Raw genomic sequence first — 11,566 nt, forward strand, 5'->3', positions numbered from 1 at the left:
ACAAGTGAAGTAAAAATGAAATGAACCAGCTTTATAATTTGCAGTATAGAGTGGAAACACTATGGGTAATGGGTAATGAGAGACAACTGCAAATCCCGGACAACAGCCTGGCAGGTGCGACATGGCCAAGTCACCCCACATATGGGACCCATAAAAACAGAGTTCATTCAGATACATACATTTTTTTTTGCTCCCAATCAAATGTTTTTTAATGAATTAAGAATCAGACTCCCTCTTGACAAATTTTCCATTAATTTATGGCCAATTTCTTTCTGATGCAAGTGAAATAGAAACTTGACTTTTCCTAGAAATTGTTAACAAGTGATTTAGATGAAAGACAATTGCTCTTTCTGTAAGTCTGTGGGAGAGGAAGGAGGAAATCACTCTCTACCTCATACTTCCAAGATATCTATACCTGGTAAGATTTATCATGCAAAAACTTGACAAGGTTATTCTAGAAGCAAGTCTCTCCTGAGTAGAACTGTTACATAAGAGTCCCTCTCTGGCAGCACATTTATCCCACACCCCAGTGGCTGTGCTGCAGATGTAAACTTTAATTCCTGGTGTGGCCAAGTGTGCATTATGGAGTCTCCACAAACGGCTTGCTTTGGCCTTAACCACAACACCATTATTTTGCTCAAGCAGTATGCGGTATTAAGATACACAGTGAGGTTCAAAATTAGACAACGTTGGAGTGCCATCTGGGGTCACCCTCCAACTCTCTTTGCTAACTCCTGAGAGGCAGTCTTGAACCACTAACCTGCTGTTTGAGAGCTGCATCCAGACTCTCTGCACTGACATGGCAGGGTGGGCAACCACACCAACGTAGGGTGGGCAACCACACCAACCTAAGGTGGGCAGAAACTTAGGGTCTCTTCCTCCTCTGGCCACCAGCATCATTCACTCAGATCACAGCAACAGTCTGCTAACTGGCCCTCTTCCCCTCACCCAGAACTCCTCTGACCTGTGCCATGCTGAAGCCATGGTAATCCACTGGAAGACATACCTGACTGGAGTCACTCTTACAATTTACCCCTTAAAGACTTCCTCAAAATTTTTAGGATAAAATCTAACCTCCATAGCATGTAAATATTGATATCCAAATCTGCACTCTAATTTCATGTCTTTTTATCTGCCTCTCAAAAGATGTGAGTTTCGTGGAGTCAGGGATCACACCTATTTGGTGTTGCCTCCTGGGTCTTGAACACAGTGTCAAGTATATGGTAGGTACACAATATTATTTGATAAATAAAGTAATTAATGAATTTACTTTAACTCTTCCTCTGCCACAGATTAGCTCAGGCCTAGATGTTATGTGACTTGCCAAAGACCTTGCAACAAGTAAAAAGCTTGGGTATGTTCCCCTGCCTCCCATGATACCATACTGTCCTCAAACATGGGCATTCAGTGCCTGGACTACCACTCTGAAGGGTCAGCAGATGACGCTCTGTATTTAAAGGGGAACCAAAAATTAAAGATACATATGTCATGTATGTGAAGTCCTTCTGCCCCTACTTATCACTTCTGTCTATTCCTGTGATTAGTAAGTCTATTAGCCACACTTGTTCAAATCTCTTCCTATCGTATACAGTTACAACAGGATGCTGCTTCATCCGACATTCAACAAAGATTTATTGAGTTTTGACATATATGAGATACAGTTTTAGGGTCTGGAGGTACCACAATGGATTAAGTTATGTTCCTTGGCTTCAAAAAGGCACAATCTAGTCAGGGAGACAAGCATGTAGATAAATAACCACAATATTGTGTGATGAGAGGCATATACAAGATACAGAAAATATTTTAACACTTACCAACATATAGTAATTATAGTATTTCCTCTACTGTGACTTTCCTGTGGTCAGGACTAGGTCCTTCCTCTCATTCCCTCCCCTGTGTTTAACACATCATAGGTACTCAGTCAATAAGTAACTGACTGACAAATGCAAGGCTGGCATAAAAGAATGTGGGATCTACTCTGCACAGAGGTTACATGGGGGAAGACTCTGGAAAGGAGATACTTGAGCTAGATCTTAATGAATGGTTAGTTCTCTTCCTGGCAGATAAAAGGAGAAAGGGCATTCCATGCTGGAGGAAAAGCAGGGAAACATGAGACAGCAAGATGTATTCCCTGGGTGTGTGGAGCTTAGGCAGAAGGGAAGTGAGGTTGGAGAACTAGGCCAGACAGACCCTATCAGGCCTGTGAGCCTTCCTGTGGAGTCTGCACTTGATCCTCTCGGTAATGGGAAGCTATTGGAGGCATGCAAGGAACATGAGCAGATCTGTAAATTAGAAATGCAATAATGCAGTTCAGTCAGTGGAGAAGTCCCATATGTACAATTAATTTCCAGAATATGCTTTCTTATTAAAAAAATGACATAACTCTGCATTTCAGTCTGCCAGAGAGTTCTCAGACTCTGTGAGGTTCCCAGGAACACTATGGACACCTTCATAGCCGTTAAAAGAGAATATAATAAAAAGTTATGTTTTCATACTGAGCTACAACAGCTATCAAGGTTAATTTTCCCTACTATGGGTAAAATGGTTTCTTATCTGCCTAAAGTAATTCTATCTCAAAGTAGGTATTACATCTCAGAACGTAGGAGGAGTCAATGGTTACTTGCAGAATGGCAGTGTTTCAAACACTTGCTTAACTGAGTCTCCTGATTATGTTTTCTTCCCCACTGTGGAGAAGGTAATTCAGTTAAACAAGTGGTCTGTTCATGACATTTTTCCGCAAATGATAACATGGCACTCTTTTTGGCTTGGTTTACTTTTTAAAGGCAAACCTGACTCAGATTTGCAAATTGTTCTAATTACTTGGATACCATGCATTTTATGAAGCTTTTCAAGTAGCCATTGCTAAGCCAGTGGTTGGTGGAAGCTCTTTTTAACTATCCATATTCTCATATTCATTTCAGAATAATAAGATATTTAAATATTTATTTCTTTCCAATAACTGGGTAGGCCTAGGCTCTTCATTTTAATAAATTCTGTTCAAATATTGTTGAGTCATTGCTGAGAATATATTGGCACTGAACTTTCCTTATGGTAATGACATTCATGTCAGAGACCCACATTTTTAGCCCCAGCTCTGCCACTCACTGGAGACTCTGGGCAAATCACACGAGCACTTGTGAATTCCTTTTGGTAATTTTCAAGGTTTCCTTCCAGCTCAAAACTCTGAGTATGTTTTAAGAGATCTGATTAGTACAAGTACATAGAAATGCAATAGTTACAGAACTACAAACTGTGGCAGGGGAAATTGATATTTATGACATAGTGCCAAATAGAAATTTTTCAGGTGGTTTTAGTTTAGAAGAAATTACAATCCTTATATAGATATACTTATTTATTCCACAAATACTCACTGAAAACCCATTCTATATCAGACATTATATTAAAGCCTGAGAATACAATGACAAGAAAGAGAGAAAAAAAAAAAGCCCCAGTTTCCAAGAGCTGATTGTAGAGCAGGGAAGGCAGACAATCTGAGACAAGAAACAACAATAAGCTGGAATAAGTATTACCATGGGATCCTGGCTAAGAAGACAAAACATACAGCTTAGATCTAACCTGGGCTACAAGTCAGGGAAGGTTTCCCTGAAGATATGCTGTCTAAACTGAAAGAATATGCATGCCTGTCACTTTTATTTGGGAAACCATATTGACTAGAGTATGCAATAGAAATATTTATTTGTCCCAGACCTAGACTAAGAGTTTAGGAGTAAAGAGCTCATGAAGAAGAACTGGAGTGCATCTCATAAATACCCCCACCCTCAAGTTTTTATCAGTCATTTGATCATAAACTCACTTCTAAGGGAATTCTTCTCTTGAATCAGGTTCACAGAGTATGGATAATAATATCATTATTTAAGAAATAAAAATTCCTTGTCTTTCTATACTTAAGATCCTTCAGAGCTGCTCAAAGAGTATATAGTAGATGTACAGGAGGCTTCAATGGTTTGTTGATTAGTAATGGGTTTTAATTTTTCACAGTGTTTTCTCATCTCCAATCTTCCTTCATCTTGGCATTCACAGGAAGGGAATTAGAGTGCACTGCAACTTGACCCTAGAGGTTATGGAAAGTCCCCTCTCTAGCGGATGTCATGTTTCCAGGACAGATCTGATGGCAAATGTTCTGTCTTGTGGCCAACACAAATTTTATCATACCATGAGGTATGAGATTTGGTTTGGAAAACACGGTCACCATGTGACAGAAACAGTTGAACAGGGCAATAGGGTTAGCTCCCTTCAAGAGTCCAGGAGACCCTACACCATGCTAAAGGAAAATCATAAAGAGACTGAATATTTTGAATTTAAAATCTATCCACTTTGAAGTTGCTTTGTCATTCAAGTTGTTTACTAAGTATTCATTGCACATCATACACACACACACAAACACACACACACATATACTAAAAAAGGGCTAAAAAATGCAATTTTAGTTTGAAAGTTTTGTAACTTTTAAACTAATAATAGTATTTAACTTACTTTATAGATGAGAAAGATCACAGAAATTGCCTCCTTTTTAGTGTCAATGCCTTGATTTATTGTTTCCTGGTTTCGTATTATTATTCAGTACTTGCTTTATTATTTAACCTTTCTTGCTTCTTTGTCTTTTCTCTCCAATTAGATCAAAGATTCTTTGATGGTAGGCACTATGTTCTTCCTCCAGAATACCCAATTTTGCAACTATTAGGCCTTCAATGAATATTTACTTAGGGCTATGAGTAGTTCAAAAATCCAGAAACAAATTGGCTATAGAACTACACATGATGATTAAAAACATTTCAAATGATGATTCTCAAACTTTAATGTGCACAAGAGTAGTAAGGGAAGCCTGTTAAAATGTAAACTGCTAAATCTCATTCTGAAAGACTCTTGTTTTAAATCATTTCTTCATCTTCCTTCCATTATTATTACTAGTGTAGTAGTAGTAAACCAAATTAGGAAAGATGAGACATACCAGGGCCTTGGGACTGCATTGGGGTTTCTTATAGAGAAAAGACTTTGCATAAGGTGAGGTAGCTTTATCCCTCTCCACAATCTCCTCTCCCCATATACTCTGCTTTCTTCTTTCCTTCAATAAATACTTGCTGTGTGCTCATTAAGTGTCAAGTATTATTCTAGGGCCTGGAGTTAAACTGGTCAACAAGATGTACAAATACTTTGCTATCACAGCACTTAGATTCTACCTGGGAAGGGGGGGGAGACAAACAATAGAAAAGATAACTTTAAGATTTATTCAGATATTGTTAACTAGTATAAGGAAAATAAAACAGGCTAATGTGATAGAGAATGACTATTACGGAGAGAGCTATTTAAAGAGTGTTGTCCAGAAGAAGATGACATGTGATCTGAGGACTGAATGACCAGAAGGAGCTAACCATGTACAAAATCTTGGGCAAGAGTTTTCCAGGGAGAGGGGAGAGCAAGTGCAAAGGTCCTGAGACACAATGAGTTTTCAAGGACGAGCAAAGAGGACAGAATGCCCAGAAGTGGAGAGGGAGCCAGCTCAGACTCATTTACCAGGTGTGGTCTGGACTTTGGCAGGGGGGGGTATCTTGGCATTACTCCTTGGGAAGCTGGAGAAACACTCCTGACTCTCAGAATTAAGGTTATGTATTATAACAAATATTATATGAACATTTCTCCTGTTAAAAGCAACCACATTATTGCAACTCCTCACCCATGAAAAACAGTTCATTTTATAATTCTTTTTGGTTGACGATGTGTGATAACAGGGTCTTATCACCATTGACAAGTTACATTTTGTTAGTACCTGAGCACTGAAAATTAGCTCACTTTGATTTTGAGATCCAAGTTATCTATCGTTGATTGGCTGCCTCAAATATTATAAAATGGGGTCTAATAAATGGTGCAAACTTACATTTGAGAGTTTATATACTTTTTAAAAAGAAGAATACTTATTCCATAATTCCTAAGTAAGTTATATGGCATGCACCTTTTTTTCTGGTTTTGAATTATTTTTCAACTCTCGCATTGACTTTTCCTATCACTCCAGTTGGACATCTGTGAATTAATAGCAAACATACTGTTACCTCCAAGCAGTTCTGTTTTGTCTGAATAACTGAGTGCTTCAGGAGGGAAAGAACCAAGGACAAGCATGTTATTAGTATGTATAAAATCCATTCCTGGGAGCTACTACTGAAGCAAGGAGATAGTAGCTCAGCTTCAGACCCCATTGATCACTGCTCTTTCATAAGCCATCTCAGAAAAGGGCAGCCCAGGTGACAAGTGGGCCTCCTATGATAAGGGCTCCTGTCCACTGGAAATGGGATTCGGCTCTTGGTTTCATTTCACAGGGTCCACCAGATGGCAAATGACTTTATCTATCCAGACCAGATCCAGGTTGGAAACAATACACTCCATGCCCCCCCTTCCACTCTGCTGGGAGAATTGGACCTTTTCTCCGAAGGCTGCTTGATTCAGTGTTTGTGCGTGCGTGTGTGTGTGTGTGTGTGTGTACGCGCGTGTGCATGCACGTGCACTCACGTGCTTTAGTTTGGTTATACATTATGCTGTAGTTCTAAATACAGAAGGTTTCCAAAGCCATGAAAATTGACTTCTTTTCTTTTCTGGCTGATCTGGTTAGAAATCAGTAGCTCCAAAACTGGGGACCACAACAGTAATGGCAGGATAGAGATACAGTACCTGCAGTGACAGACATGAACAAGATTGAAATGAGTTGGTGAAACATTTGTGGGAAAGGATCTGGGGAAAAGGGTTGGAAATGAAGAGCAAGAATCTCTCTAACAGAAAATGAAAGGTCTTCATTATCACAAGAAACTCCAAGTAGCCTTCACTCCGTCACACTAGAATTACAATTTCAGCTCACATCGTTTGTGAACAAGTAGAGAATATGACCATGGAAAGTGATATTTTAAGCTTCAACACACATTGCTCATCACCGGCCTGACTTGCAGCATGTCTTTCAACAAAAGCACATAGTGATTTAATCTCAACAGTAATTTAGTCTGCAGCCGTATGAGACAAGACAATCATTGCAGACAGCCTGTAATTTGAGAAATTCAGGTGCTGGGGATTAGCACCACCTGTTGAATTTAATCTTAGAGTTATAATGTTAATACCATCATGTAACTGAACATAAACACTACATATTTATCAGACTTTGGGACCTCTAGCAATGGAGATGTGAACATTTTCCTAAATAGTATCTGTAACTCTCTCCAGATTCTGTAAATCAATGGCAAATAAAAAGTCTCTTGGAATTCTGATTCAATATGCAGTAGTATATGGCTTGGTGGTCATTATATCCAGCACATCCTATCATTTTTCTAAGGCCTGATATGAGAATGAAAAAAAAGCAATCAGAGTATCATCTAGCAACATAGTAAGGGTAGAAAATCCTGATTTCTTACCCTCCCCTGGGTTAATCTGGAAAAAAAAAATCCTAGCAATATTCTAACAAATTTCCACCTCTGCCTAAGCAAGACTATAGGAAGATCTTAAGTAAACCTAAGTAAATAGCAACTTTTGGAGAGGACATGAACACTACATATACCTCCCTATAGCCATCAGAAATGAAACTTCACCCAATTTCTAGCCAGGTAAATAATAGCAGTAAAATGATGACACTTTGAGTAGAAGTTTACATGTGGTTCAGTGGGACAATTGGGATAATGCCTACAGAAGAGACATAGATTTTAAGATTTGCATTTGTTCTTTTGCTTGGGGTGGGGTAAACTCTGTTGAATCCTTGGAGTATGGAATTTGATGACACGTTGGTTTTCTTTGAAAGAATTCCACTGGTATTCATTAGATGCAAAGATCTTCCTGGTCACATTTATAATTCTCTGCTAAGAATTCCAAGGACGGGGCGCCTGGGTGGCTCAGTTGGTTAAGCGACTGCCTTCGGCTCAGGTCATGATCCTGGAGTCCTGGGATCGAGTCCCGCATCGGGCTCCCTGCTCGGCAGGAAGTCTGCTTCTCCCTTTGACCCTCCCCCTCTCATGTGCTCTCTCTCTCTCTCTCTCAAATAAATAAATAAAATCTTTAAAATAAAAAAAGAATTCCAAGGACGTTCACACGTTTATCATCCATATAACACTTCACAGTTTATAAAACCCTTTACTATAGATTATCATGATTTCTCATATTGAGTTTCAACATTTCTTTTAAAAGGGGCTGTTTTTCATTTTAATGAATAGTACTTTGATACACGGAAAAGGGAATCCAATATATTTGTGTGAATAAACACTGTTTTTAAAAACAAACACGAGGGCATCATATTTTGCCTTATGCTATCAATAGTCTCAGCTGTGGTCCATCCAGCAGAACACAGGAAGGAAAGTATTAGGAATACCATTCCAAAGGCAGATCAAAGCTTTCAGCAAATTTACCTTTCGACACCCCATTAATCAAAGCTTCACAAGTGCTATATAGCCATTTCCACTAAACAACACCATGAAAATCCACCAAGTTCAATATATTCATCCTATACCAGTTACACATAAACACCACATCCATCCAGTCAGAAGCCGATGTCTAAACTTTTCTAGAACTCCAGCCCTTATAGGTTGCTTGCACATACACAGTGTAATCCACCAACATCTTAAAGAAGAAAGTGAAACTGTTATTGAAAAACTGACGACCCTCTCTACTTTTGATTTCAAGATTCTATCACGAGCCCCCTCTGCACTCCCCAAATCACTTCCTAAAGAAATCCCTTCCTTTTTTCTGCTTCCCCAAATTTTCCCCAGTGCAAAGTCTACCTTTTCAGAGAGAATTTCCTTAAACCTTCCAGGGCAGTGATGTTTCTCATTTCTGTACCCTAACAGTACTGTTTTATATCTAGCATTTCTTATACATTATACCTATTGGCCTATCTATCCACCCATCCACATTTCATGGTATGTTGTTTTTTTCCACAGGCATTCAAGGATCCCTAGCAGCTGGGTCCTGCCTTAAATTTTTACCCTCCAAAATCCTTTTTGCAATATGTACTGCACAAATGAGTGGAAATATTCTGATTGCCACTTAAAAAATTTTTGACTTTTTCATGAACGGTAAGACCCACCTTTTCATGCAAAAGGACCACCTGCTAAATAATACTTTGGTTCACAAGCATAAAATCTAGTAATGTAAAATGCGGAATAGCTGGGTGGTTTCAAGAAATCCTCTAGCCTTTATAGAGCAGATACAGAGTGTAATTGTGTTTTAATAAAAACATATTAGCAGCTTCAAATAATGGGGAATATATTCAAACTGTATTAAAAGATCTTCTCAGAATCAGGAAACTTGATTAGAATTCTCCCAGAGGCTTCGCACACTGAAACCGGAGATTTATTATTTGGGGGAAAGGAGGCTCAATTAAAGAAAATCATCTTATTATTAGACAAGCCATGCAACGGCTTCCCGGAAGGCAGAGAAAAACAGGCCCTCAACGATGAGTTTCAAGCCAATGAAAGCTGAGTTTGTGCCTCCAGCCTTCCGCGCTTGCCTGGGACCGCTCCCCAAGGCTGCGCTGATTCTGCCCAGAGCAATCCGAAGCGCCGAGATCAGAGGGGAATCTTCGAGCAGGGGCCGCGGACTGACTGCTACTCACCCTCCAGTTCCCGGCGGGGCAATGCTCCGGCCGTTACTCGCGCCATCCCGGCTCTCCTCCCACCAGGGCGCGACTGGCCAAACCAGACGCTTCAGGCACCCAGCACCCACCCGCGGCTGCAATTCTGGGGACCAGATCTACTTCCAGGGTCGGTTCCTGTTAGGAAATGGGGCTTTGGGTCCACTCGTCTCACCCCTATTCCCTGAAAAACTTTACCTCCGACTCCAAACGGGAATTCACAGCAAGAAGGAACTATCCCACCCCACCCCAGTGGGTCCGCTCCCGCTTCCAGCCTCCGAATGGCACCTACTCACGGCGCCTCCCAGCCCCGGGAAAGGGGCAGGCTCAGGTGTGCGGGATCCCCAGGCTGGGTGGCGTGCGCGCTGGCGAGCGAGCTGTCACCTTGTGGTCCCTCACGCCGAGGTATCCGTCCAGCGGCTGCGGTCCCGCGGGGGCCCGGGGCCTCGGGGGGGGGGCTGCTCTCCGCCGACGGCTGCGCGCTGCCGGTCGCCGCTGCCTGCTGCTGCTGCGGGGGCCGCTCCTTCTGGCCGCCGAGGCTGCTGTACACGAGCAACAAGCTGGTGCACATGGTGGTGAGCGCCAAACACACAGCCAGACCATGGCGCTGCGGGCGGGCGGAAGAGAGCAGAGGAGAGCCGCTGAGAGCCAACCCCGGCGGAGCGCGCCGGCGGGGACACGCGCGAGACGGTGAGACGCGCGGGGTAAGTCCAGGGCTGGAGGGAGGTGGCCCGCGTCCTAGCCCTCGGCGCGCAGCCGGGGCAGGGGAGGCACCGTCCTCGCGCGTACGGCAGGCGATGCCCGGGAGCGTAGCTGCTCCCGGCCCACGCCACCTCCCAGATCTCTCGGCAGAGGGCAGGTGGTACGCGGCGCCCGGCTACGCGAGGGAAAGCGCGCTAGCGGCGAGGGCAGAGGTGGGCTCGTACTTTGAGGAGGGGCCTCCCTCCCCTAGCTCGGCTGCTGGAACCTCTAGCCCTTGCACCCGGCCCTTTCTGGACGCGCGGGGCTCTACCTCGGCGATTCTTGCAAGTTTGAAATCCGACAAGAAAACCAAGAAAGTCTGCAAAGATCCCCCCTTCCCCGCCCCTCTTAGTTTTTTGCCAGGCTGTTGCTTTTGGGCACCACCCCATCCCCTCAGCCACGCGTCCACCCCTCCACCGCTTCTCCAGCTCTCCGTGGGTCCCCAGACCTCTTGCCTGAGATCCAGAAGCCGAAGCAACCCGAGTTCCCAGCCCGGCTCTGGGATTCCCAGCCAGGCAGAACCAGAGAACCGGAAGGGGACACGGAGCAGGTGGAAAGTTGTCCCTTTGTAACAGGCGACCTCGCGGCGCAGGGTTAGGCGCCTCTGGAGCTCTCGGGTGCGCCCCGGGGACGCTGCGTCTGGGGGTCTCCACCTCTGCCCAGAGGAGTTGCCACAAATGACTCACCATCAGGGTCTTCATTTTGGGCACCTCTTTTGTGAGGAATCCTCAGGCACACGCGTCCGGAGCCACTTTTTCTTGGAAGGTTTCCATGGTGGGTGATGGGGGGCGGGCGGCTCTGATTTTCGCCCGGCCGTTGGCCGCGGCTGAGTGGGTAGGAGAGCCGCGGGACCCAGGAAACGCGGCTGTTGCAGAGATTAGAGACAGAATTAAAACTGAACCGGACCCTCGTAGTCTCTCAGTGATCTACACAACTGCCGCCTGCCGCCGCCTGCTGGGTCCTAAAGACCTCTGCATCCCCCCCCTTCCCGCCCCCAAATAGTAATCTTTTCAGCCTAGTGGAATTTCTGGGGCGAGAGAGTTAACCGTGCTAGTGTACCCACCTATTGGTCCGAGGGCTTATTTATCTTTTATGAAGTCATCAAGTAAAAAGGGAGAAGAACCCAATCGGATTCTGAACATCATAGCCATTTGAAAATCTGCAAACTAAATTCTGTTTTGTAATTTTGATAAAAACAAGTCAACTGCCCAAATG

At 43.3% G+C, this 11,566-nt stretch overlaps 1 protein-coding gene across 1 annotated transcript in view; it reads right to left on the reverse strand.

Moving 5' to 3' along the window:
• Nucleotides 1–11,323, reverse strand: part of ST6GALNAC5 (ST6 N-acetylgalactosaminide alpha-2,6-sialyltransferase 5) — a 169,116-nt gene extending 157,793 nt beyond the window's left edge. The window contains 3 exon segments of the mRNA XM_025871960.2: nucleotides 9,995–10,066; nucleotides 10,068–10,217; nucleotides 11,038–11,323. Of these exon segments, the coding sequence (XP_025727745.1) occupies nucleotides 9,995–10,066; nucleotides 10,068–10,217; nucleotides 11,038–11,052 (237 nt within the window). The 5' untranslated portion in view covers nucleotides 11,053–11,323.
• Between the last annotated feature and the right edge of the window lie 243 nt (nucleotides 11,324–11,566).

Source organism: Callorhinus ursinus, unplaced genomic scaffold (genome assembly GCF_003265705.2).
Source record: "Callorhinus ursinus isolate GAN/ISIS: 27379988/994484 unplaced genomic scaffold, GSC_fseal_2.0 scaffold9, whole genome shotgun sequence".
Classification (NCBI taxonomy): Eukaryota; Metazoa; Chordata; class Mammalia; order Carnivora; family Otariidae; genus Callorhinus; species Callorhinus ursinus.